At 39.3% G+C, this 26782-nt stretch overlaps 1 protein-coding gene across 1 annotated transcript in view; it reads right to left on the reverse strand.

Moving 5' to 3' along the window:
- thsd7aa (thrombospondin, type I, domain containing 7Aa) overlaps nucleotides 1-26782 on the reverse strand; it is a 114175-nt gene that overhangs the window by 47368 nt on the left and 40025 nt on the right. The window contains exons 2-6 of the mRNA XM_053637446.1: nucleotides 21881-23024; nucleotides 18430-18678; nucleotides 12823-13004; nucleotides 6118-6273; nucleotides 220-423 (exon numbers count right to left, since the gene is read on the reverse strand). Of these exons, the coding sequence (XP_053493421.1) occupies nucleotides 220-423; nucleotides 6118-6273; nucleotides 12823-13004; nucleotides 18430-18678; nucleotides 21881-23024 (1935 nt within the window). The remainder of the gene's footprint in view (nucleotides 1-219; nucleotides 424-6117; nucleotides 6274-12822; nucleotides 13005-18429; nucleotides 18679-21880; nucleotides 23025-26782) is intronic.

A 26782-nucleotide genomic window follows, 5' to 3' on the forward strand; every position in this document is an offset into this window, starting at 1 on the left:
CAATTAGGAAAATAGGCAGCAGACCAGAAGAGCAACCCTGTAAAGTGAGTTCAAGAGCACTTTCAGCTAAACAATTTGGGGTCGTCACGATACTTTGCCAGTTAGAGCAAAAGCAAACAATGAAAGATTTCCACTGGCTGTATCCAAAATGCCTGGAAGATCGTTCTCCATTAAATATTTTGTCCTTCACATATGTCCCACTCTAAAAGACTCTCTTACCATCACTGTTCACACACTGCACTTGAGGTTCCTGCGTTCCAGGCCCACACTCTTTGTCATTGTCAGGAATGCATTCCTCCAGCTTCAGCAGCAGCCAGTCGTAACAGCTGGGCTCCTCACAGGGTATGGCCTCTGTCAGGTGAGGGCAGCTTCCCGTCCCACCTGTGGGCTCATTTAACACCTTCCTCTTCCTCAGTTTGAAACCTAAAAGCCATAAACACAGGCACATGTGGAAGAATTAGTAATTAAGGACATAGGGCCATATTTAGAGTGGGTGATTTAAATTCAAAAGTTCTACTATAAGGAGAGCACGGTCGTGGATAAACTGACCAAGCACTCATCTGCTACATTTACAGCTCACTTTATGTAGGTGTTGTTTATAATTTCATCCATTATGAAATCAATTCTTATGATAAGCAATGTGCCTGATTAAGATGCTGTTGCCAGGCTTGGGGAGTAACGGAATACATGTAACGTTGTTACGTAATCAGGATATAAAATACTGGTAACTGTAATCCATTACAGTTACGTCAAAAAACAAAATAATCAGATTACAGGTACGTTTTGGAGAAAATGGGAGTACTATCAGGATTACAATTTTTTTTTCATTTAAAAGCAAAGAAATTAATCTTTTGACATAACACAATATAGACAGCTGCTTGATTCTAGTTCTGGTTCTCTCTTGCAGTCATGTGCAACCTCCTGGTGCATGCGCAAATAACTTTTGCGCAAAGTTAATTTGATAAAAATCAACACAAGTTTTTCTCTGAAATGGTTTTGTTAGGGTGACTATACGTCCTCTTTTTCGAACAATAAAAAAGCATATAAATTTGAGAAAGTGTCCAAGATTCAGCTTTAGTTTCATTATGATATGCTTATGGTAGAATACTGAATCATGTGTGTGCATGTTTGCATTGTTTCAACCCTTCTCTGTAATTTTCGCCTTCCCACACACAAATTGGTCGACTATAAAAGGCTTGCAGCACCTATTGGCCAAATTCCTGCCTCTAAACCATTAGGCTTCTCTCAGCGAACGCGCGTCAAACAGTTGCTTGACAATAGCAGCAAATGACAGCTGTACTGAGTTGAAACAATGCCCATGGCCATATAAGGTCATTTCTAATCTCATGTTATCACATGGCTTCGTATTACATGGCCATTCAAAGGTGTTAATGATGACAGAAGGTACACTCGTGGCATCTGATGTTTTATTTTATTCCATGGACATTCAAAAGAATGTAGCTAAAAATGTAAAACATGGGCAGAGTGAAACCCACACACACATATATATATATATATACATATATATATATATATATATATATATATATATATATATATATATATATATATATACACACACACACAGTATCTCACAAAAGTGAGTACACCCCTCACATTTTTGTAAATATTTGATTATATCTTTTCATGTGACAACACTGAAGAAATGACACTTTGCTACAATGTAAACTAGTGAGTGTACAGCTTGTATAACAGTGTAAATTTGCTGTCCCCTCAAAATAACTCAACACACAGCCATTAATGTCTAAACCGCTGGCAACAAAAGTGAGTACATCCCCAAGTGAAAATGTCCAAATTGGGCCCAATTAGCCAGTTTTCCTTCCTGGCGTCATGTGACTTGTTACTGTTACAAGGTCTCAGGTGTGAATGGGGAGCAGGTGTGTTAAATTTGGTGTCATCACTCTCACACTCCCTCATACTGGTCACTGGAAGTTCAACATGGCACCTCATGGCAAAGAACTCTCTGAGGATCTGAAAAAAAGAAATGTTGCTCTACATAAAGATGGCCTAGGCTATAAGAAGATTGCCAAGACCCTGACACTGAGCTGCAGCACGGTGGCCAAGAAATATACAGAGGTTTAACAGGACAGGTTCCACTCAGAACAGGCCTCACCATGGTCGACCAAAGAAGTTGAGTGCACGTGCTCAGCGTCATATCCAGAGGTTGTGTTTGGGAAATAGACGTATGAGTGCTGCCAGCATTGCTGCAGAGGTTGAAGGGGTGGGGGGTCAGCCTGTCAGTGCTCAGACCATACGCCGCACACTGCATCAAATTGGTCTGCATGGCTGTCGTCCCAGAAGGAAGCCTCTTCTAAACATGCTGCACAAGAAAGCCCGCAAACAGTTTGCTGAATGGATTACTGGAACCATGTCCTGTGGTCTGATGAGACCAAGATAAACTTATTTAGTTCAGATGGTGTCAAGTGTGTGTGGCGGCAACCAGGTGAGTTGTTCAAAGACAAGTGTGTCTTGTCTACAGTCGAGCATGGTGTTGGGACTGTCATGGTCTGGGGCTGCATGAGTGCTGCCGGCACTGGGGAGCTACAGTTCATTGAGGGAACCATGAATGCCAACATGTACTGTGACATACTGAAGCAGACCATGATCAGTATGCAGTATTCCAGCATGATAACGACCCCAAACACACCTCCAAGACGACCACTGCCTTGCTAAAGAAGCTGAGGGTGAAGGTGATGGACTGGCCAAGCATGTCTCCAGACCTAAACCCTATTGAGCATCTGTGGGGCATCCTCAAATGGAAGGTGGAGGAGCACAAGGTCTCTAACATCCACCAGCTCCGTGATGTCGTCATGGAGGAGTGGAAGAGGACTCCAGTGGCAACCTGTGAAGCTCTGGTGAACTCCATGCCCAAGAGGGTTAAGGCACTGCTGGAAAATAATGGTGGCCACATAAAATATTGACACTTTGAGCCCAATTTGGACATTTTCACTTAGGGGTGTTCTCACTTTTGTTGCCAGCGGTTTAGACAAATTAATGGCTGTGTATTGAGTTATTTTGAGGGGACAGCAAATTTACACTGTAACACAAGCTGTACACTCACTGCTTTACATTGTAGCAAAGTGTCATTTCTTCAGTGTTGTCACATGAAAAGATGTAATCAAATATTTACAAAAATGTGAGGGGTGTACTTACTTTTGTGAGATACTGTGTGTGTATATATATATATATGTATATATGTGTGTGTGTGTGTGTGTGTGTGTGTGTTTGTGTGTGTGTGTGTAATGTTAATAGTGTGTCTTTTTAAGTGTATTAAAGTCTGCATTCACAGTAACACTGTTTTGAACACCATCAATTTCTCGGTCTCTTTGATTGAAAGGGGAGAGAACATATGCCACGCCTTCCTCCCAGAGAGCATTGATGGCAATGGCATTGTCAGGATTCAAAATCAAAATCTGCTGACAATAGAGCGTCTGCTTTTCTGCTGCGCCACTCTGGAGTGACTGCTACTGCTAGTGACACTTTATTTTAATCATAAAGTATCTGCAGAGAAAGATTTGGAAATTCCAGGAAATATCCCTACTCATTACTCCAGCTTCCCTCCAAGAGGACTAGTACATTTAGCATTCCATCATACAAAATAGGCTTTGAATTAGAGCTTTTAGGACCAAGAGATGCTCCAAGGTCACCTACATCGTCCCACAACCCCCCCATCTCTGCAGGCTCCTAATCTAATTCATACTACTGTTTCAGCCTGATAAGAGGATCCACAGGGGGTCATAGGGGACCTGCAGGGCTGAAACAGTCACGGTGTCTTTCTCTGATTATTTCTGTAAAGGCAACATCTAGTTGCACTTGTCCACCATTTATTTATTTATTTATTTATTTATTTATTTATTTCCGTATTTATTTAATTTATTTCCAGGTCTTGCAGAGTTTTGCAATTTCCTAAGCATCCTTTGTACAGTAATGCATGCAAATTTGGTGTTACATCCTTTCTACTCTCGCAGATAAGCAACCAACTGATCCCTTGGTGATAAATAATGGTAATTCTATTCAGTTCTCTCAAGCTCACTGTGCTGGGGGAAAAAGGAATATTGGAGGAAACCATGCCACGTGCTGCTAATCAGATCTAAACAGCACAATGGTGTGTGTGTGTGTGTGTGTGTGTGTGTTTGAGAGTGTGGGTGTAAGACATCACTCTGATTCCAAGTAAAGGATCAGGGATTCTTTGAAAATCTATACTAATTAATATTCACCAGGATTTAATGAGCACTGCAGGGCTCACTTGGTCATATGGTTCTAAACAACAAATCTATCATAAACCATAACAGTATAAATGTAGGCATAAATTTGATGAGCAATTACTAGATCATCTCTGGCATCAAGAAAAACATTAAATCCTGATCCAAAAGCTGATGTGTGCTTACTGAGGTAAGACCGCAGTCTGCCAACATGTGCATGAAACATGAAAAAAAAAGACAAAGTACCCCATGTGTCTCCTTTAGCACACAGCTTCCTGCATAATGAACTCAGCCCTGAGCATTGGAGCATGCTGGCAGCCGTATGTTCTACACCGAACACGGAGTGGGCATTGAAGAGGCAGAACAAGCTACATGAACGATGAGAGAATTTATCATTACGATCCATGAGAAGAGAACTTCCTTTCATTCTATCAGTTTGGGTCGCTTCATTAAGGAAGAGTAAATATACGTTAAATATGGCACACAGGCCACCAGCCTCTCTGTCAGGGGCAACAAACGGCTATCGTCACTTTTGCAATTATCAGGCTTTCTCTTCGATAAAGGGTTTACAAAAGACGAAATCCCATTTACTGTTTCTCTTTGGAGCCACTCAACCATCTGTCTTGCTCTTCTTTTGACATCAGTCCTTTATTTATTTATTTATTTATTTATTTATTTATTTTTGTCCTGCTGTCTCCTCTATAAAGTAGCTCATGCACTTTTGTGGAAATGCATTATACCTTCTAGCAGTGGTAGATAAGCTCACAGTGTACTGATGGAGAGATGGAAAGATAATGCACTCTGAGTTTAGAGGTGGAGTTTTTATTTATTTATTTATTTTAATCACACACAAGGTGTTAAATGCTGAGATGGTAAGGAGCAAACCCCTGACTCCACTATTAAGAACGAGGTGAATTTCATCATACATTTACAGACTGTCCGGAACCAACCTCTCAATTGATTCTCAACAGATGTTTATCAACAACATGTCAAAGATTTCATCATTTACAGCACACATTTCAAATTAACTGTCTATAGATTATTAGCTAAATGTCAACTTATATAAACTGGACCACCCAAATAATAAGAAAGTTCCTTTTTAAAGTTAATATTCTACAGATTATTGACAGTCTATTGGTGGTTTGTTAACTGTTTGTACAGTGTGTGGTGTGCATGTGTGTGTGCATGTGTGTGTGGACTGAATCTGATGTGTGAATAAAGTTGTTTCAATTTTATTCAAGGATTTCTGAACCCATTTCAAAATGTTTTCTTGTACCAGTTTTAAATAATGCATTCTCATATTGAATAGTGCTTTTTTATTTTTTTTTTATTTTTTTATAACAGCACAGTGCTGTTGAATTCTCAAGTCTGATTGGTCAGAAGGTGTTGATTTATTTTCTATAACAGCAACTCTGACAATAGTGCAGGCTGTACTATGCTTAATACGTAATTGTTTCTATACTAATGGCTAATTCACAGGGACTTGTATGGTGGACACTCCAGAATAATCTGAGGTTAATAATAAATGGATTCATGAATGTGTTGTTATTTGATAAAATAACATACAACCATGGTTTGACATCATGAAGTTTCATGGGAATGTTTGTTTAAAATGTATGGAAGGAGTCTCCAGTGTCAGTACTTTGTCAGTCAGTAAGACAGTAGAGTAACTTTTTATAGCTCTTACAATGTAAGTGATAACAGGAACTCACACTGATTGGTATCCTATAACAGCACGCTCCATTGTGGTTTAATGGTTCTTAATAGATTAATTCCAGTGTAATATAAATAATACCTACAAAATGGCAAGAAAGTAATTCAGCATTGACAGCAGAGTGTGTGGTACCGAACGTTGCTGTAAAAAAGTAAATAATGTTGTAAGTAAAACATTCACCTTTCTTGGAGCTCTGGTCCTGACAGTTTTCAAAAGTACAGGGTCCCCAGGCACTCCATGAAGAAACCTCACACTCTACTGGACATGGGATGTGACACACCTGAGTGGTGTTGGGTGAGATTCCCAAACACAGATCAGTGTTCACGGGCCGGGATGCTGAGAAGAAACACAATGCACATATAAAAATGTGATTATAGAGCAAATTAGCAGTGTCATTTCTACTCATTTTGTCAGTTAGAGATTTGTGTGTTAATTTAATACTTGCTAGGAGGCATAATAATTAGGGCTCTGCATGTACTGTAGAAGATTGCAATAAACATTATTGTGGATTTGCATCAACTTAGAAATAAAGAACGCCCAAACACATCAAAATCTGAAGCTTAAATCATTCTGAAAGTTTTGTTACAAAAAAAATATTGGGGCGGCTATGGCTCAGGTGGTAGAGTGGGTTGTCCACTAATCGTAGGGTTGGCAGTTCGATTCCCGGCCAACGTGACTCCACATACCAAAGTGTCCTTGGGCAAGATGCTGAACCCCAAGTTGCTCCCGATGGCAAGTTAGCGCCTTGCATGGCAGCTCTGCTACCATTGGTGTGTGAGTGTGTGTGTGAATGAGTGAATGAGACACAGTGTAAAGCACTTTGGATAAAAGCGCTATATAAGTGCGCCATATAAATGACTGTCACTACTTCATGATCTATTCAAATTAAATTAGGGGGTAGTTGGTAAATTGTTGCCATATGGCAACAGTGTGCAATGGTGGAAAATATCATATAGTCAAAAATAACACAAAATGTATGAAATTGCAATTCCAATTACTGCATTTTCCAGACTACAAGTTGCAGAGTTTTTTTTGCCACCTAGTAAGCATGTAAAAGCTATATCTTCTAGAAAGGAATTATAGTTGTAAAAAGTATGTGGACGGATTTATTCAGTCAAAATGCATACAAAAATGTTATGTTTTGGTGTAGTATCTTTTTAATTCTTTCTTTTTTAATTCTTAATTCTTTCACTTGAAACATAACATGTAGAAAATAAGGTGCAATTGCAAAATGACTGAAATTACAACTGTTTCTTACTTTGAATGTGAAAATATATATATATATTTAGGTGCAATTTAGGCCTGTTTCAATTTATGAATGCACATACCACAGTTCCACTATAGCATGTTGTTGCCATATGGCAACAACTACATTTTACCATTTAACAAAATACTTAAAATATATAAACTTGTTTAAATTACAAAAAATAAATGTTACCTTATCTCAGAAAGTGTTTCAGTTTTTTCCTTTAAATAGTTTTACCTAAATATAGAAAAAATTAATCAAATTTTGAGAGCCATCCAAGGATAACCTTCACCCTGCCATGGGATTGCAGAAAAGGAAGTGTGAACAGCACTTCCTGATCATGTGACATGGCATTTTTTGTTATGTCAAAGTTAATATAGTAGTAGTTTTAGTTAATATGGTAGTAGTTTTGTATTATTGCCTATAAAAAAAATTGGAGATAAATGAATTGTTGCTACATGGTAACAAAAACATAATATACATAGCTGTAAAGAGCCCCTTTCTGTCTGCAACCATTCCCTTTCTTTACAACCAACTAACATGGTGTCATATTTGCAAACAACTTTGCAACAAATTGCACACTCATATATGAAAACACACAAAGATAACAGTTAGCATTTGTATATTTTCTTGTTCCTATGTGTCGATCCTGAGCTCAGGTCTGGACTTGTGCCTTGGCTCTGGATCTATTGTGACCCTAACCAGAATCCAGAGGTTGCTTAAGATGAAGAATGAATGAAGGCTGCATGAATGAATGAATGAATTTTCTTATTAGTGTACCTCATGAGTTTCTTTTAATATCAATGGCATGGTAATGTTAAAATCACATTTTGATGCTATCTTTGAAATTGTATGATTATTCTAGATCTAGCAACACTTTGAAACACTGAAAACTTTAACTGTTAATGATTTCTCAATGTTCTGTTCATGTTCACGTATTCTTTGTGTGTGTGTGTGTGTGTGTGTGTGTGTGTGTGTGTGTGTGTGTGTGTGTGCGTGTGTGCGCATGTACATGTGCAGAAATCAGTAGGTGACTTTCAGCAAGGTCAAAGCTCTGATGGATTGCCCTGTGACAGATCTCTACTTCATTCACATGCAAATTGCTGTGTGTGTGGTCAAAAGGTATGTGAATTGATGGAGCTGTTTCTTAAAATGAGTGTGTGTGTGAGTGTGTGATTGCATTTAAACTGTGGGGTGGTAACTATGTATGACATATCCTTACTGTATCATTTTAAATTTGCAACCAATTGTGATGAACAGTAATAATTGCTATATCTGTGTTCATGTAGGTCACTGAGCATTTGGCTTTTTCTTGTTGAAATGGTATTGTAATTTAACTTGCTGAATTGAGTCGGTAGGGCAAAACAAAGACGTGTAGTACCCTTGAATATTCCCAGCATTATTCGCTTGATTTTGACACAAATAAGCTCAAACAAATGACGTCATTTTATTTAGCATAACCTCGTTCTGTTTCAGTGCTCACAGCTGTATGTCATTCCAATGGACAAAAGCTTGTCTCTGGTCGTCTCTCTTTCCAAAAATGTCCCTCCTCACCTCCCCATTAACCCAGTCTGATTAATGACACTCTCCTTGCAGTCTGACCTTGTTCAGGTGCCACATCATTCACACGAAGGCCAGATGGTTCACACTTTGTTCACTCAAGAGTTCCCCAGTCTAATTAGGGCGCCGATATGCCATCGGTATCTTTGCCCATGCGCCAGCCACCAGCTCCCTTTGCTCTGCATCATCAGTAACTCCACCTAGGCACAAAAGATACCTGCATGGCAGCGCTGTAACAAAGCCATCACGCTGAACCCTCAACAGGGAGCTACTTCAATTACAAACAGGATGAAAACATAGCCAGGATGGAAGGAATGAACATCAGGAGCATCATTGTTCAAAATTAGTACACATTTCTCCACCCTGGATCCTTGTGAATGGCGTGCGTTAATAGATGAGAAACGGCAACCCCCCTACTGAGGGAGAGGAAATCAAGCAGAGCTTCATGAGACACAAACAGCAGAGCAGGAAGCTGGATGGGGATTCTGCTTTCATTGGCAGGGCAAAATGCCTCAAGCTGCTTTTGAAATGTAAAATGTAGAAGCGCAGTTTTTGGCATTCATAACCAGGGCTCAGGAAGCCAACCACAATATCCAAATGATTGAAGCAGGATTTGGGTTCCAAACAAAGCCCTCGTATTTCTATGGTAATGACACATACGGGAACCACAACAACCCGTTTTACCCAGCGTACTGTGTATGCTAAAGACTGGTGGTGGATTTAGCTGCCATTCCCCAAGGGCAAGTGAGCCGATTAAATTTGCACAAAACATGCCATAGTTGTTTCGATGCAGCGCAGTTTTTGGTAACTGTCTCATATTAATATTAAGATCTCTGAATAATTTAATATACCCGTCACATGGTCAGTTGTAGTGATGCCTTCCTGTTATCATTATGACCTAGTTACTTAGGGACAGCACATAACAGCAAAATGTAAAAGGCAAGGGTAAAGTACAAGATAATTGGAAAGCAGAACACAAGACTTCTAAGGTGCACACGAGAGAGTTTCCATGTTAAAGGATATATTAAAAGATTCTGAACATGAAACATTGGAGGCTCTCGAGTGGAGTACAGAAAAACGTAGAGAGATTACCAGTTCCCATATTGATGGTGCCATAGCCATTGACTGGGAGTCCAAGAGAGCAAAATTGTCTGTGCTTTCTGTGTGGGAGGTGTGGCATTACTCTATCCCCTGTCAATCAATGTGACACTAGCCAATCATGGACGTCTGTGAGTAAGCTAAAGAGGGTAGATAGCACATGTCTTGAAGGAAGTATGTGTTAGCCTTCACCCCCCTCGACTGATGATATCTGATGTTCATGGGACAGGGGAGTGACAGGGTGGTAATTGGACACAAATCAATTGGGAGAATATGGGGTCAAACATGGAACACCAGGTCAGGCATCAAAATAACAGTAACATAGCATACATCATAACATACATTCTCAGAGAAAAGTTCCTTTCAGTGGTTCTACATTGTTAAAGTGTCTTAGCTTCGTAAAATTGTTTTGCTTGAAACCCTTTCTCATGAAACCCTTAGATTAACATTTTTTTTTTTTTTAAGAGTGTACCTTGCCCCTAATGTAGTCAATCAGCCAAGAAATGTGAAAGGTTTGGTATCTAATGTGAAATTTTACCAAATAGCAGAACAGTTATTCAAGATACAGTAGATGCTACTCCTGGTTTTATCTATAGATGATACTATTATCCATTTTTACAGTTAACAGGACAACATACAATGTTTACACAATACTAATTTGGTAGCTTTAAGCTTTTCTTGCTAGCTTTTTTTCTTGCTAGGTTTAGTGCAAGTGCAAAACTAAACAGGTCGATCAGTCACATTTGGGGTAAAGTAAAAAAAATATGTACAGTAACTTTTATATTTGGTGGAACTAGTGAGCATCATGACTTTCTAACTGTCAGAGAGAGAGAGAGAGAGAGAGAGAGAGAGAGAGAGATGCAATAGTCTTTGTCCAATGTTTTTACTAGCAGAATATCCCCTCTCTCACATATTTTTTACTGTCTGTCACTGTCTCATTGCATCAGCAAGCCAAGACTGTCACATCATCATGCCTATAGGACCAAGAAAATGGCAGCATTTCAATAATAGCAAGATGGTCTCACAAACTAAAGAGGTGTAAGGCAGCATTTTTAAATTGATTGTCTTTTATTCTTTCTGGATTCACTCCAACTGTCTGTTTGGGAGCAGATGTGGCTATTGGAAGTCCTGCACGAGGTCACCAGTTCAACACTTAGAGCAGATGGCAGGGCACTTCCCCTGTCAACGTGTGGAAGAGTACGGGCACGATACCAGCTTTATTGCCCAGCATGGGGTTACCAACATCTTTCCAGCCATGTCACATCACACATAATGAATATGGGTAAGATGTTTTTTTTTTAACACCTTCACCTCCCATGAGAAGTTTTTGACCGTCTTGTATGAAACGTGGTTTTATCATGAATTAGGTAAAAGAGTGACTTTTTTTTTTATTGACCACAGAGAGCTGAAATACAGGTGGGATGACTACCCCTCTCCTCTGCTACATCTGTTATTTTATTTAGTTTTTAATTAAAAACTTTTTCATCCGATTTTTGAGCCCAAGGTTCATTGCCAGATATTGTATCCCAGCATGTCCAGCATACTATACCAACAGCCCGGCACTCAGCACATGCCCAGCAATCCAGCTCACCAGAATACTAACAACTGAAGCTCATTCTCAGACAATCAAGTTTTGCACCATCCGCATGTTCTTGCTCCATCATTTTCCTAGTCATTCAAATTCGCTGCAAATTCAGTGTGTTTTTCTTGTCAATGTTTGAAATATTCCCTGATATTCAGAAGTGAATCTGTGACTGTTCCCGTTCAAAGGGAACTCCGCGTTGTGTTAGCTGAACGCTGTGGGAAGCATCCTCCGCATTCAGCTAACGCAACGTCTCGTTCCCTTCTCAGTGAACAGGGTTACATGCGTAACCCAGACTTTTTCAAGTACATTTCCTCTCAGCTATGTTTGTCCATTTTCTGTATTGACGTTTAAGTATATGTGATTCATTCTACTTCTGTCTTTGTGCATATTCTCATCACACCACCACTTGTCTTTTTACATTTACTCATTCATTCATTCATCAGGCAGAAATGGTCAGCCCAGAATTTTCTACAACCTTGGCCACAGACTCCAGTTCCTCTCGGGAGATCCCCAGACATTCCTAAGCAAACTGTGAAATAAAATTTCTCCATTGGGACCTACTTCTGCCCTGGATCTCCATCAGGTGTGATGTGCCTGATACGACTCTACTGGAGGTCAACTACATGGCATCCTTGTAAGGTGCCTGAGTTATGTGAATAGCCTGGTCACCAAGCTCTTGCCTGCAGATACCACCCCAAGGCCTGGCTCCAGCGGTTGGATCCTAACCTTAATCCAGGCAGGGTCCACTTATTCCTTATTGTACCTCTCATGAGGGCATTTTGGGCCGCTCTTTGTCTGACATCTCCCTCCAGGTCTGTTCATCAAGTGTAGCCCTACTGGGAGCATTAAGGACCTAGTGATAGACATAGAGGCTCAAGTACACAAGCCCCTTCACCATGACAAGATTTTGGTCTACAAAGGGCCTGTTTTGTTTCAACTACTTACAACTAAATCTCCACACTATTACAATATTAAAACAGTTTTGTAGTAAATGCATTAAGTAATGTTGACGTAACCACTGTAATATGCACTCAAGAACTTCAAACACTTTCTTAACATCTACTCAGAATCAGAAATTATCTAGAACTTTCCTTATCGCTTAAATTGGAGTCTGATCTGATCTCATTTCAAACAGCATGTTTGAAATCTTAGGCTGTCTGATGTCTCAAGAGACTGAGATAAAGATACAGGTCAAGATAGAGACAGAAAACCAGGCAGCAAGTATAAAACATCTAGCTATCACCTGTATGCACACACACACACACACACACACACAAAGACTTATATAAGAGAGTACCCTTAATCATGGTGGACACGTTATTATGTATAAGATATATAGAGTTCTCTATAGAGAAGTGCAGCTTGTTTCAGGTGAGCAGCTAAGCTTGCACCTTACCATCTTTGCTCTTGAGGAAGCTGAGATTGGATGGTGAGTCAGAGGGAACTTGAACGCAGTACACTTCCCTGCTCTGGATACCTCCTCCACATAAACCTGTCTGATTTCCCCTTCTACGGTCCTGTTGGCTGAGGAGCACATCAACCCTACATTCGCTCCATTCTGTAGTCTTCCAGTTATATCTGCAGGGAGCAAAAGAGGAAGCAGAATAAATTAAAATGAACTAATATTTCATTTTATAATTATTTCACTATAATTGTGATATTTCAAAATTTCAAACTTCGTGTAAATGCAAAAGATTACATATTATTTAGGTGTTGATAACTTTGATTATTGAGACAGGGAGAACAACATACTCTCTAATATTATGTTCTTGATTTATAGGTAACCATGTATAATCTGTGATTAATAAAACCACATATATATGCAAAAAAAATTACATGAAAAAAAAATCATATACAAAATAAAAGTCTTTTTTTAAATCATATGAATCATATTTATCATATTTTTAAATCACAAATTTAATGGATCATATAAAAAAAATAGAGGAAAATAAATTCATAGTGCATAATAAAAATAAAACAAATGAAGTATGTGTAAAAATAAATAAATAAATAAATAAATAAATAAATAAAACCACACACAAACAAGAAAATAAATGACGTGTACAAAAAACGTAAAAGAAATGAATTATGTATAAACATTAAATGTCACGATCTCCCCTTCTGGCAGCGCGCTCGGAGATCCGGAGGGCGCACGCATGCACGAGATAAGTGCACGAGTGCTTAGCGAGCGCATGCTCTTCGGATGTTGATAGCCGTGACATTGTTTACTGTGGACATGTGTGTTTGTTTTGTTTCTGTTCTGTCTCCTCCCTGTTTTGTCATTGGTTGTTGTTCGAGGGTGTGGCTTCATAGTTTTCAGCTGCCAGCCCTTAATGCTGATTGTGTTCGGGATATATACCGCTAGCATCCCATTACACCTCGTGGAGTATTATAGTTAAAATAGTTAGATAGTTAATGTTATGTACCTTGATAGATTTAGTTAGTTTAAACTTTAGATTAGTTCATTTAGTCCAAGCTGGTTTTTCCACTCCCAGTTCATAGTACTAGTTCATGTTTCTTGTTTTGTGTTTTGACCCTGTTTTCTGCGACCCCGACTTCGATTCCTGCTTTACCCCGTTTATTTCTGTTTGCCGATCGCCCGACCCTTTGCGTGTCTTGACTACGTTTTTTGGATTATGATTTGGATTTGTCTGCCTGCCCTTAAATAAATACATCTTTACCTGCACCTGCTTCCGTATTCTACTCCCTTACGTCTCGTGACGTGAAAATAAAGCCGGGGGTTGGTAAATTAACGAATATTTAACAAAAATGCTGTAAAATAATCACATGTACATAAATGATTCATATGTTGTAAAATAAATTAAATGTGTGAAGTCTGTAAAATTCACATGTAAATTCCGTGTGATCTTTTTGTAAGACATTTTAAAATATATCTTAAAATTGTACTGCTATTTAATTTAAAAAAAAAAATTATAATACAAAAAATAAAAAACAGATGTCCTGGATCAATGGGAAAGTCATTGCTAGTGAACAGAACATGAGGGTTAATATTGCCATACTTACCCCTGTTTGTGGTAAGTATTAACCTTCTTAATACCATGCATTACATTTCTCTCTATATAAAATATATTCTCTAATTCTCTAATTAGACAATGTTAGGTAAATTCTCTAATTAGACAATGTTCAGACCAGTTCTGTGCTTAGTGTGTCAGTGGGGTTAAAACCTTTAGATTGATCACATTGACTCAGCATGACTCCAGCGCAAACAAATTAGAGCTATATCTTCCACAGAGACAGAATTAGAGAGCTGCTCTGCTCATTTAATGGGGAAATTTTATTGTGCACTCTCTGATACTTTATGGTTGGCTGCATGTATTTTTCATCATACCCATTTGTGAACGTCTGTGGAGAATCGCCTGAGGTGCCAGAAACTTCTGTTAGATTACTGGACAGATTAAATAGAATACGTCCAGTACAAATTGTACCAGATTCAATCAATTAATTAGCATCCAGGATACAGTATACAACAGATTTATAATATTCATCTTGACTAGTGGTGCTACAGTATGTCCGTTAATAAAGAGACCATGGTCAGTCATTCGTGGAGGTGAAATCATTTGCCATTCAAAGACCACCATATAAACAGCTGACCTTTTATAACAATGTACACGTGAACAGAAGATGGCATGGGGGAAGTGTGTAAGAGAGAATGACAGTGGTGCAATTACATTATATCGAGTGATCCAGTATGGCAAGATAGATTAGATAAAACAGCTCCATGCTCACTACCACGTCTTAAGTCGTCCTCCTTGGTGTAACAGTTTGCCAACATGCAATATTTAATACCTTATTTTATTGAGCTTGATAGTTAGTTATGTTTAGCTAACATACTTCAATGACAACACCTTATTGTAGTGCTTGCTAATAGCTTATTGAACAGCAAACTCTAAAGCTATCATTATTAAAACTTTTAATGGTTAAAAAATAAGTCAGTTAATTTCATGAGTCTGTCAACTGTGTGACTTTTGTGTAGGAGAAGATGAATCATTTCAGCCAGGTATCATTGACCTTTTATCGGAACTAAATATTATACTACCATATATTCCCTCCCTTCCCTTCTTTCTTTCCACCTTCCTTATTTGGTTGTTTCTTGATTGGTTGCTTTCTACTGACTATGTTCAATTGTTATAGATTAGTTTCTTTATATATACCATTTCTGTTACTAGATTTTGTGTCTTGAGTCCCTTGTCTGTTTATCTTATTTATAAGATTATCCCTCACACCTCACGTACATTACTGGGGCAGTCTGACTTTAATTGGCCCATATAAAGAGGTTATTGGTTTATTTTGGTCAGCCTGGTCCACCTTTATTGAGCGCCTAAATATGCGTCTTTTGTGGTCCAGATTAAGGTTTATGTCTTGTCTATGACAGTGAAAATCTTTTGTTAAAAGAGGCAAATCTACAAGTCTCATACAAAAAAAGAATGTCAAAAGTGGTCAAATACACTATATGGCCAGACCTTTGTGGACCCTTGACCATTAAACCCATATGTGGTTCTCCCACAAATTGCTGCCACAAAGTTGGAAGCACACAATTGTAAAGGATGCCTTTGTGTGCTGTAGCATAGTTTTAGAAGGTTAGAGTGGAAGAACTCAAATGTCCTGCACAGAGCCCTGACCTCAATCCCACTGAACACCTTAGGAATGAACTGGAACACCAACTGCACCCCAGGCCTCCTCACCCAACATCACTACCTGACATCACTAATGTTCTTGTCGCTGAACGAACACAAATCCCCACAGCCACTCTCCAAAATCTAGTGGAAAGCCTTTGCAGAAGAGTGGAGGTTATTATAACAATATTAATATAAAAATGGGACTAAATCTGGAATGGGATGTTCAAAAAGCACATATGGACATGTTGGTCAGGTGTTGACAAACATTTAGCTCTATAATACACGTCTCAACTTATCTTCTTGTTACTTAAAAAAGAAAAGTAATTTTCACCTGCACCATTGACTAATGGAAAAAAAAAAGAGTAAACTACACAGTGACTAGCATTGGAGGTATACACCTTCTTGGGAAATTGGAATTGTAGGTCATAGTGCATAATATTGAAAGGGGGTGTCTGGGGGTCTATAATGTGAAAACTGATTTACAAATAAAAACTGGAAAAGTTTAGATTTACCCTCATTGTTCTGAAACCCCTTAGTTCTGGAGCAACCAATTAATAACAAAAATCTCATAAATAGTTTAATGGAGTCCATCGGCATGCAAGTGTCATGTAGTGTCACTCAATATAGTTACATCAATTCATGGAAGGTCCCAGAGTTTGTTAGAGAACATATCTAAACAAACAGCATCATGAAGACCATCTAGAAGTTCAATCATGGTTTGGATTTTTTTTTTTTTAATATCCCAAACATCCAGGGGAGCATCTTTTCCATTTTAAAAAATAGAAAGAATATCTTACAATCATTACTCTGCATAAAGGAGGCCATCCAGCAACAGTCATTGACCAGTGAAGGGTAACTCTGATGGAGCTGGAGTAATCCACAGCTCAGACTGGAGATTTTTTTGTTTACAGGACAAACCTAATTCAGACACTCTGCAAAGCTGGGCTTTAGGGAAGAGGGCAAGCTACAGTATATGAAATCCTGATGGCATTTGCCAGATGACATGTTGGAGATTCAGCAAACATCTGAGGAGTTCAAAGTGTAACTTTTTTGCACTATGGAGTATTTGGCAGAAAACCAACATTGCTCATCTCCCTGAGAAAAACATCCCTAGAGTGAACTGTGGTGGTGGTGCTGGTAGCATCATGTTGAGTGTTACCCTTGGCTCCTTTTCAGAAGTCAACAGAGCATTGTTTTTTTGTTGGATACCAAGTGGAAAAATGTTGCTGACCACCAAATGACCTGATTACTGAACTTACAAATAAAACTGCTTGTCCTAATTATCCAGGCTAGTGATTTTCTCCACCCCAGTACATGCATGCTTTCAATTTTTTTTTCATTTTTTTTTTTTGCTTCTTGGCTAATTGGAACTATAATGTGTAATTGCAGTCAGTTCTACATGCTGTAGATGTTTTGATCACACTGTTGGCTCGTGTGCATAATGCCTGGAAATGGTATGCCAAGTTTGTTGTTTGGAAGGCTACAAGTTCTGATAGGCGTATACTTAAACATGGATTTACATTTACATTTTTTAGGGCTTGACCATCAGTTGCTTTCTGGAAATAGCACTGAACCCAAGACAAATGTGACGGGCTAACTGGTGCAGTCCTGAATGATAAGTAACAATATCACACTCTGGTCATTAGGTGAGATGTAAGCATTAAATCATGCTGCGCTCAGTGACAATATTGAAAGTGAGGAGTTCTCTGCAGAGCTGTATAAGTGTGAGAAATAGTATTAAAATCACACACGGGGTTACAGGAGGACAGTCCTCATGCCTACATGGCACAACTCATCGAGAGTTCGGACCAGCTGGGGCTAATTCTGAATGACACACACACCTCTCCCAGAGAGACAGTGAGTGATAGAGCATGGACTGGCCCATCTGTGGTGGAGATCAGATTAGACACCACATCGCCTGTCCTCTCCGACACTCCCCATTCATCACCTCCCCCTTCCATATTGGCAGCATGCCAGCATGCCGGTCCTGACTCCCCTCCCCAACCCTCCATCAGCTCCTCCGTCTGTGTTTTTCCTCACACACAATCTGCAAAAAAATCCCCCCAAACAGATGACAGGCATGAAGAGAGGCTTATTATTTCTCTCCCCACTGTTAACACCAGGCCAAACTGCTGTTAGCTGTTAATACAGTACCAAACACACACCTCAGCATGCCATTACATCAATAATCCTACTGGGAGGACAATGTGTTTATGGTTTCACTGCAATAGTTGATTTAAATCAATGTCAGTTTCAAAAGAAATGGTTGAAATTGCTGGGGAGTAGCGGCTATCTAAAGAATCCCACATACAGACACATGGCAGGTGCTTTTATGCTGCAAACATGAGAAAGCCTGCAGTACTTACGCCACACATGGTGGAACTCCATCCCCTTGAGGAGAACATGGCTCAGATTCCTCCAGACCGGGACACTCGGCTCCTCCACCCACATTGAACTGCTGAACATGGCGAGTGCGTGTGCGCTGACCCTTAGGACCGTTCAGATCATAGCATTCTTTTGAACAGGATGACCATTCAGACCACTCGGTAACCTCACAGTCCTTGGTGGTGACACAAGCCTGATATGTGACCGGAAGTGTTTGCTGATCGCACAAACTGCAGAAGAAGAGAAGAACAAAGCAGTTACTACTTAATGGAATTTTCCAGCTGTGTTCTCTACTTAGCAGGCAGTATCTCTGACACACAAGTGCTTCTGATTTTAGAACACTATAACTGTACAGTTGATTTTAGAACATCCCCATATGTCTTATTGTCATTTGTATTATTAGCAGTATAAACATTCATTGGCGTCCAAGGTTTTTTTTTTTTTTTAATGACATTTTGGTTGCAACCCTCACTTCATCTCTACCTAAAGAGAGAGATGCAGCTGCACTTTAGTCGTTTAGTCTGTCCAGCTCTCTTACCTCCTCATCTGCACTCTGCTCAAATAGATCAGGTTCCAAAGCTTTAACTTTCATGAGAAACCCATAACTGTGCTTGGCATCTCATACACTGCTAACTAGGTGAGATAACAGTGTAGCTGCATCCAAAGTTTACTGTCTTCACTACATCTGTGCAGGATTTCCCATTAATACTGTATGACATTGAACATTGATGGAAAATGGTGAGTGATAAAAAATCCTATAATCTCTTCAATGTTGGATTGAAATAACATCTCACAAATCTCCTCTCTCAGCATGCTATTCTCAGCATGCTATTCCCAGCATGATGAGCTCTGTTCTCATGTCTTGTTTTGACTGTGTACATTGCCATGTGCCTTTGGGTTTTTGGTTTTTTTTTGTCCCCATCCCTGTTGTCTCATTGGTCTGTTACCTAATGTGTGCACCTGTGCTCAGTTTAGCCTTTAATTAGTTTGTTTATTTCTACCCTCCTCTTCCTTTGTTTTTATGTGAAGTCAATTGTTTTGTGCATTATCGAGCCTTGTTTTAAAGTTTATATTTCCATGTTCTTTATGATCTCTTGACCCTAACTTATCATTTATTATTATGGATATTCCTCTCATGACCCTACCAGCCTGTGCTTTGATCTATGCTGTGGATTACAATTATGATTGGATTTGCTCAAATTAAACACTGTGTTTACATACTTGAGTCTCTCAACTGCATGTTATATAATCACTGATACAAATCAAACCTGTGATAGTTCACAGAATTTTCAGACACAAAATCGTAATGTTGCTTATACTCTGACCCAAATTCTTGATAGGGTTTTTTTTTTCTTTCTCAGGTTTTCTTTTTGTGCGTGAATTAGATATGCATCAGTATATGACTTTCATGAATTTTAATTAACAGATATCAAACCCAATTTTCCATAGAATGATTAAAACTGTGTTCCTCTCAGCAGGTCCTAAGAGAATCATGGGTGGAAGAATTTCACCTCCTGCTGTGTTTTAATTACCCTGTTCAAATTTTTGAGGTTTGTTGATTAAGAAATTTTCAAAGCCCCACACATTTACAGTTTACTTTAACTTGTGCACTCGCTTTCTCTCTCTCTCTCTCTCTCTCTCTCTCTCTCTCTCTCTCTCTCTCTCTCTCTCTTATATAACAGTTCCACCACAGTTAGACCACATTCTATCGCAGATGCACGCACGTTTCTAATCATAATAAGATACGAGGAAGAGCAGATGAGTTTCAGTAGGACTTTACTCATAACACATTATTGACCATTATTATTCATTTTCATTCAGTCAAGTCGGTCATTAATTCATTCCTGATCAGGGTTGTGATGGATCCCGAGCCTATCCCGGAATCACTGGGCATGAAGCAGGAATACACCCTGTATGGGATACCAGTCCATCACAGGGCACCATACACAAACACTTTCACACCTAGAGACAGTGTAGCGTATCCAATCCACCTCAAGGCATATTTTAAGAGGTGGGAGGAAACCAGAGAACCTGGAGGAAACCCAGAGGGACAATAACCCTCAGGTGCAGGATCAAACCGGAGACCCTGGAGCTGTGATGCAATACTACATTATTCATAACCATCAAGACATTCAAAATAACCTTCCACAGCTTTGAGGCATTTTTCTGAAGATAAAATTACTCAGTGGACTTTACTAGAAACACTGCACAAGCATGTTTCCTTGAATTAATGCTTTTGGCTTCACTTCAAAATGGAATTTGTCAAGCAAGTGCAGTAATCAAAATATTTTGCTGTAGAGATGCATACGTTTTAATATCTCTAAAAGAAAATAAGGTGCAAGAAAATGTATTGAGTGCTAAATAAATCAATCTGTCCATATTTTTATTATGGAGTAAGGATGAAGAAATAAAAATAGAAAGGAACATGCATAATACGTATTTCAGATCAGAGAAGAAAAACCACCCATCAATCAATAATAGTAGCCAGAAGGAACTAAACCCCTACAGTGTCTCTGTATCAGAAAGGGTTCCAAGTAGAACCATTCTGGTAAGATAAGAACTGTCCAATTGAGTCCTTAAAAAAACCTTAAATAATTTTTTTTTCTAAGGGTGATCAAATAAGAGTAAATAACTGCTATATAATAAATAAATAATAACATTACATTATTATATAATTTTATATTATATAATTATAATAATAAAATAATACTAAAAAACTACTTATTCTTTCGAAATGACAAGTAGGGAGTTACTTTTACCACCAGAAAGCTGATTATTTTCCAATAGCAGCACATCCTGTAGTGTTTTATTCCTCTTATACCACAGCAATTTGTCAATGATTGAATGATCAATTTATTAATGAACAACACATCATAGTTTTTATCCATTTATAGTTACATTTAATGTTATGGAACACTTGCAAGACAAGTTAGTTCCTGTTATCGTGTTATCTCTCTTTGACATTAATAAGATTACACAATTGCAGTTTGTCTTTTTGTCTGTTGTGAAGGCTTTCCCATGTTAAAAAAAAAAAAAAAAACTTAAAGGGACAGCCTTTTCTCTGACAGTTTCAAAGCACTGACACAGGAGACTCCTTCCATAAATGGTAAATAAACTTTATAACTATATAAGTTATTACCCTAGAAATGGTCATGTATTAGAACCATCTCCTTCATGTTATTACATAAACCCATGATGTGCCTCGAAGCCAAATTACTGTCAGAATTGCTGTTAAAGAAAATGAACACCTTTCAATCAGAATTGAGAATAACAACTAAACTGTGGTATAAAAACTGTTACCAAGTTATCTGGTGTGATGTGAACCTACAGTATTGGCAAAATTTGTTGAAACATGTTATACAGGCATCATGTAAAATATATCAAATCAGTCCACATCTGGTCTGGCTTGAAAAAGGCTTGAGTGAGACTAACCTCAGTACTGCTGTGGTCCCATTCTTGTGCACACATGTCACCTCCCTGGTTTGGTAGCCCACTTGCAGATTCCAGAACTTTCCACCCTGTCGGTTTAGCCGGTTCCTTGTCCTCTTCTTCTTGATGAGTTCTCGAGTCTCTGGGTCCTTCACCCGCACTCTGTCCCTTACCCGTTCCTCTTTAGCTCTTTTCAGCTCCTTGTTCTTACGCCTTTTGGCTTGTCGTTCTTGCCTTGCTTGATTCCTGTCTTGCTGATTTGGCCTGTCAGGACGATTTTGTTTGTCCTTGCGATTTGGTCTGTCTGGACGTTTTGGTCTGTCTGGACGTTTTGGTCTGTCTGGGCGATTCGGTTTGTCTGGACGATTTGGTTGATCCTTTCGTTTTGGTCGATCTGGGCGATTTGGCCGGTCCTTACGTTTGGGTCTGTCAGGTCTATCTGGTCGTTTGGGTCGGTCAGGTCTTTCTAGTCTTTTGGGTTGGTCAGGTGGTTCAGGCTGGGTTTCTTCCACTTGCCTGGCCTGGCGTGAAGGGGGCATGCTGCAGTCCCCCCAGGATCCTACCTTGATGCTGTACATACTCTCCTCACCCTCACATTCTTCTTCATGACAGGTTTCGAACTCAGTAAGATTGGGGCAAGCCGAGCCCCCAAAGAGAGGTGGAGAAAGGACCGACCGGACTCGGTTCTGCAATCCTATACCACATGTCTTTGAGCATAAGCTCCATGGAGAAAACTCAGAGACAACACAATCCTGTGGGCATGGGATGAGACAGGCCTGCTCCAGCCTCGGCTTGGGCTCAAAGTATTCACAGATGGCATCTTCTGCGGGTGCACTGTTGCTTTTCTGGACACAGGCCACCTCACGGGTCTGGATGCCTTCCTCACCTCGTGTGCACACCGCTGGCCGTGTTACTGCAGGGTTGCGCAGGGATACAGGCACACACTGGTTCCATGCCCCCAGCTGCCAGTCATACAGCTCCTTGTGCCAGTCACAGACGCGGAAACATGTCTGTTGGTTATCAGGCCGCTCGCTCTGTGGACAGTTGGCATGAAGAGTAGTCCAGCCCTCTGAGTGGGCACACCACACCGCTCTGCTCTGACTCCCACCTGGACCACACTCGCTGCCCATACACCTGCCCCAGGGCCCTGTCAGAAAGAATAAGACATGCTGAAATGATGCGACATTTAGTGTATAGTCTTAACAAATGTACAGTTTTGTGATTCTTAACAAGCATTAGAACTGCCATTTTAACAATATTTGTCAAGCCAACATTATAGGCTGGGACATTACACAATTTAGTTTTTATTGACTCACTTATACCAGCTACTCATAAAGCACTGTAAAAAAGTTACTTTGATGTGTTCAACAACTTATATATAAAGTGACAACAATTTTCCTGTTGAATTACAGCAATTGAATGGATCAAATGCTCTTCATTTAAAGAGTTCAATTAATGCTAATGATATAGATGTGCTTAAGACAACAGTAGGAACGACTAGGAACCAAACACTTGATCTACCATTAAATAGAATGATCATTTCCTAAATCAATATTCCTCTATTCCCAGGAATGCTATAAAAGCACTCACAGGGAGGTAAGTGTATCAGGGATGATGGACAGTAAATGATTGCCATTGCTGATGGATTTCGCAGAAAAAAAGCTGCATACACAGAGCAAAGTGAGAAGTGACCGAAAGAGACCGCTTCAGTGGCATGGTTGCTTCGGGAAAGTGGGTCAGTGTAAGCTAAAAAAAAAAAGGTTGTTTTCTTAGTCCACCATTCTCTCCAGCTTTCTCAAAAATTCACTACCTCCTTTTCTGGCCACAGGGTCTACAGTCACATTATGTCTGCTGGGTGCATCTGGATTCTGCTTTGAAACAGCTTTTGCAGCTTCAAAGCAAAATCTATTCTGATACCATTGACAATGTACCAGCAATTTATTTTTCAGTTTTATAGCATAGTTTCAACATGACATGATTCTCTTTGATGATGGGGTCTTGCCAAGTATTGGTTGTAAAGTCTTTTCTTAAAAATAAAACATCAGTGTAGTTGCGTGGCCTTTGGATGACTCCATGAGACTCTGAACTCAGTACTCGTGTACCTACACCATAAAGTGCCTGGGCTGGAGAGTGATTTACCAAGGGCCAGGGAGGATAGGAGCTCTTTGAAGGCTTGCTTTATAGCCCTACTCGATAAAGGTGAGGGAAGGAAATAAAAATGTCAGTGGAAGAAGCAATGGACAGAATTAGCCTGCAGCTGAAGCCGCAGCCTCACGGTCGATAAAGATCAATAGTAACCTCAAGAACCTGGACCAAATGGTAGAGACAGAGCAGGAACATCCACAATCGCCTAGACACACAGCTTTATCACTGAGATAAGAAGAAAAAATAAGCTGGAAGGCATACTTCTCATACTTGATTTCTATTTTTCTTTACTTAACTAGATATGCTGTTGACTACAATAATCGTGTGGCCACCCATTTCCATCTATCTCATTCCCAAAGCAGTTTGCTGTATGGTGATCCTGAAAAATTAGGATTTGATTCTTGAGGACAGACAGAGAGTTAGAGAGTGATAGAGATAAACACTCTTGGCAAGGCAAAAGCTGATCGTCTCAACTGGTCTTCCATCATGGGAGCTGTGTGATCACCCCCCAGGAGAGCTGCATCCTTTTCATCCTGAGCCCCAGCAGGTGCCCTGGGTAATTTATGAGGGTGTCACAGGGTGTCATGGTTATCCACAGGCTACAGGACACCAGGGAAGTGCACACTATAATCAGATGCTGAATTGGGTAGGGCACCTGCCATCCATTGCCAAGAGGTGCCAAGCGGGAGAAAAAAATATGAGAACAGGAGAGTAGTTAAGGCTGGAGTTAATTCATGCGTTGCCTTTTCCCAGCGGCATTGTTGATTCATTAAAACATTAATGTTAAAAAATAGAAGCGTGATAGAGCCGAGGATATGATGTGAGAAAAAAATGAACAAAGTGAAATACAGTATATATTTTTTTTCATATGTCATATTTTCATATTTTAATCAAAGTCAGCAAAAGAAAAGTAACAAGACAGTGTAATTCACTATAGGCCTTATTCAGAGTTGGTGACTCTGAATACCCCAAACAACACCCCCTCCACCCCCACAACTGCAAATCTTGCAGCTTGCATCTCAGAGGTTGCCAGAATTTTCTTGTTTAGAGCCTTAGGGACTGGAGAGTTTAAGTTGTGTCTAGACTCCTCCCTTTTCATCAGGCACTTGTCTTTACACAAACCTGATGGAAAGAAAATGAACTGATAAAGCGGATTTTCTTTTTCTGCCTAATGCAATATTTAGTAGCATAAAATCAAGACACAATAAAAATACAGGTTTGATTGAAATGATAATATACTGTATTGTGTTATTCGCAATTTATTTAATGGCCAAGTAGGTCAAAATCTCCACCAGTAACATAAATCACAGACTGAGATCATTTTTATAAGCAAGTACTGTGAAAGTCTGTGTTTTTAAAGAAAAACTGATAAAATGCTATTCTATTATTAAAATTGGACTACAATACCAATGTATATAAACAGAATAAACTATCCAAGAGAGGTAAAATGCTTCTTTTTTATTATTATTTATTTAAACAAATCCGTTCAGGGAGTCTTCACACACTTAGCATGAGAAAATATTGTTGTGAAATCTGTTGTTGAGTTTTTGATCTTCATTTCCCACACTATGGACCTTGCATTGTATTTTTGGATATTTGACCAGTAAAGTGTTTCCTGCATGTGCATCCTGTCTTTTTGTGCCAATGGCAACACTTTATGTTTGCTGATGGATTTATAACAGCATCAGTTATTTATTCAGTATTATTATGTTTTATTCCAGTGATGGCCTGCCATTTGCACACTTATATAAGCTAGATCATTTTCATACCCAGAGCAAAAACTTAGCTGTCGATAGTATTTTATGTAATCCTACTACTAATTAAGTAACTAACAATCATTTAGAAGTCACCATTTTCAATTTTCAATTTTTTTTTTTTTTTTTTTTTTTAACATAGTGCTTTTCTGTCTTCCATATAAATAGCAGGTCAATTTTAATCTCCACCATGTATTCTGTTTAATAATCCAATGCACTTCAATTGCCTGTGTATATTGGAAGAAAGGTCATCAGTTGAGGATGCTAAGTAATTAGCCAGTGTTGTGCCAGTAAAGCCTGTGTCTTATTCACAGAACACAATTTTTTTTTCATCTGTTTAGCAGCTATCAAAAACCAGCCTCCTATTGCTGACAGCCACAGGGTCAGAGATTTCCCATAGTGCATTGTTCCTCCATGCCAGGAAAAAAGATCTGTGCAAAATCATTTCCAAATTGGTAATGAGATTTTTTCCCCTCTGCAGCCTCTCTTTTCTGTCCATGTCCAAGTGAATGCACATGACTGGAAGAGCCACACATATTTAGGAGCTTATGGCACATGGTTCATAGGTGTTACAAGGCTCCCACATGGGAAGACCTGGCTGGCATGTCTGAATATCTTTCACCTGAAAATTAAGCATCCCACATGGCTCTACCACACTAGTCTTTCCTTGCCAAAAGTCACCCTACAGTCTGTTCTGCTTTTCATAGTGTGTGATTTTTTTGTTTCAGTCCCATTGTGAAGAGCAGTAAAATCTGTGCATGGTTCACATTTTCGCAGACAGACATTGAGGCTGCTTTACATTTGCCAATGGCTTTGTATAATTTCTTTCAGCTGCTCCTAAAATAGCTAAAACAGCATGGGCCAGAGAGCAAAATGAAACAATTCACGTACAAGGCCAAGCCTTCTGACCAGAGATATCGAGATATATCATCCATCATTGCAATCCCCGGTCTCATCCTCATCTCCAAGGCCTACATGAGAAGGCAAGTCTTTCATAAAACAGATT

This window comes from Ictalurus furcatus, chromosome 12, assembly GCF_023375685.1.
Source record: "Ictalurus furcatus strain D&B chromosome 12, Billie_1.0, whole genome shotgun sequence".
NCBI classification, from domain to species: domain Eukaryota; kingdom Metazoa; phylum Chordata; class Actinopteri; order Siluriformes; family Ictaluridae; genus Ictalurus; species Ictalurus furcatus.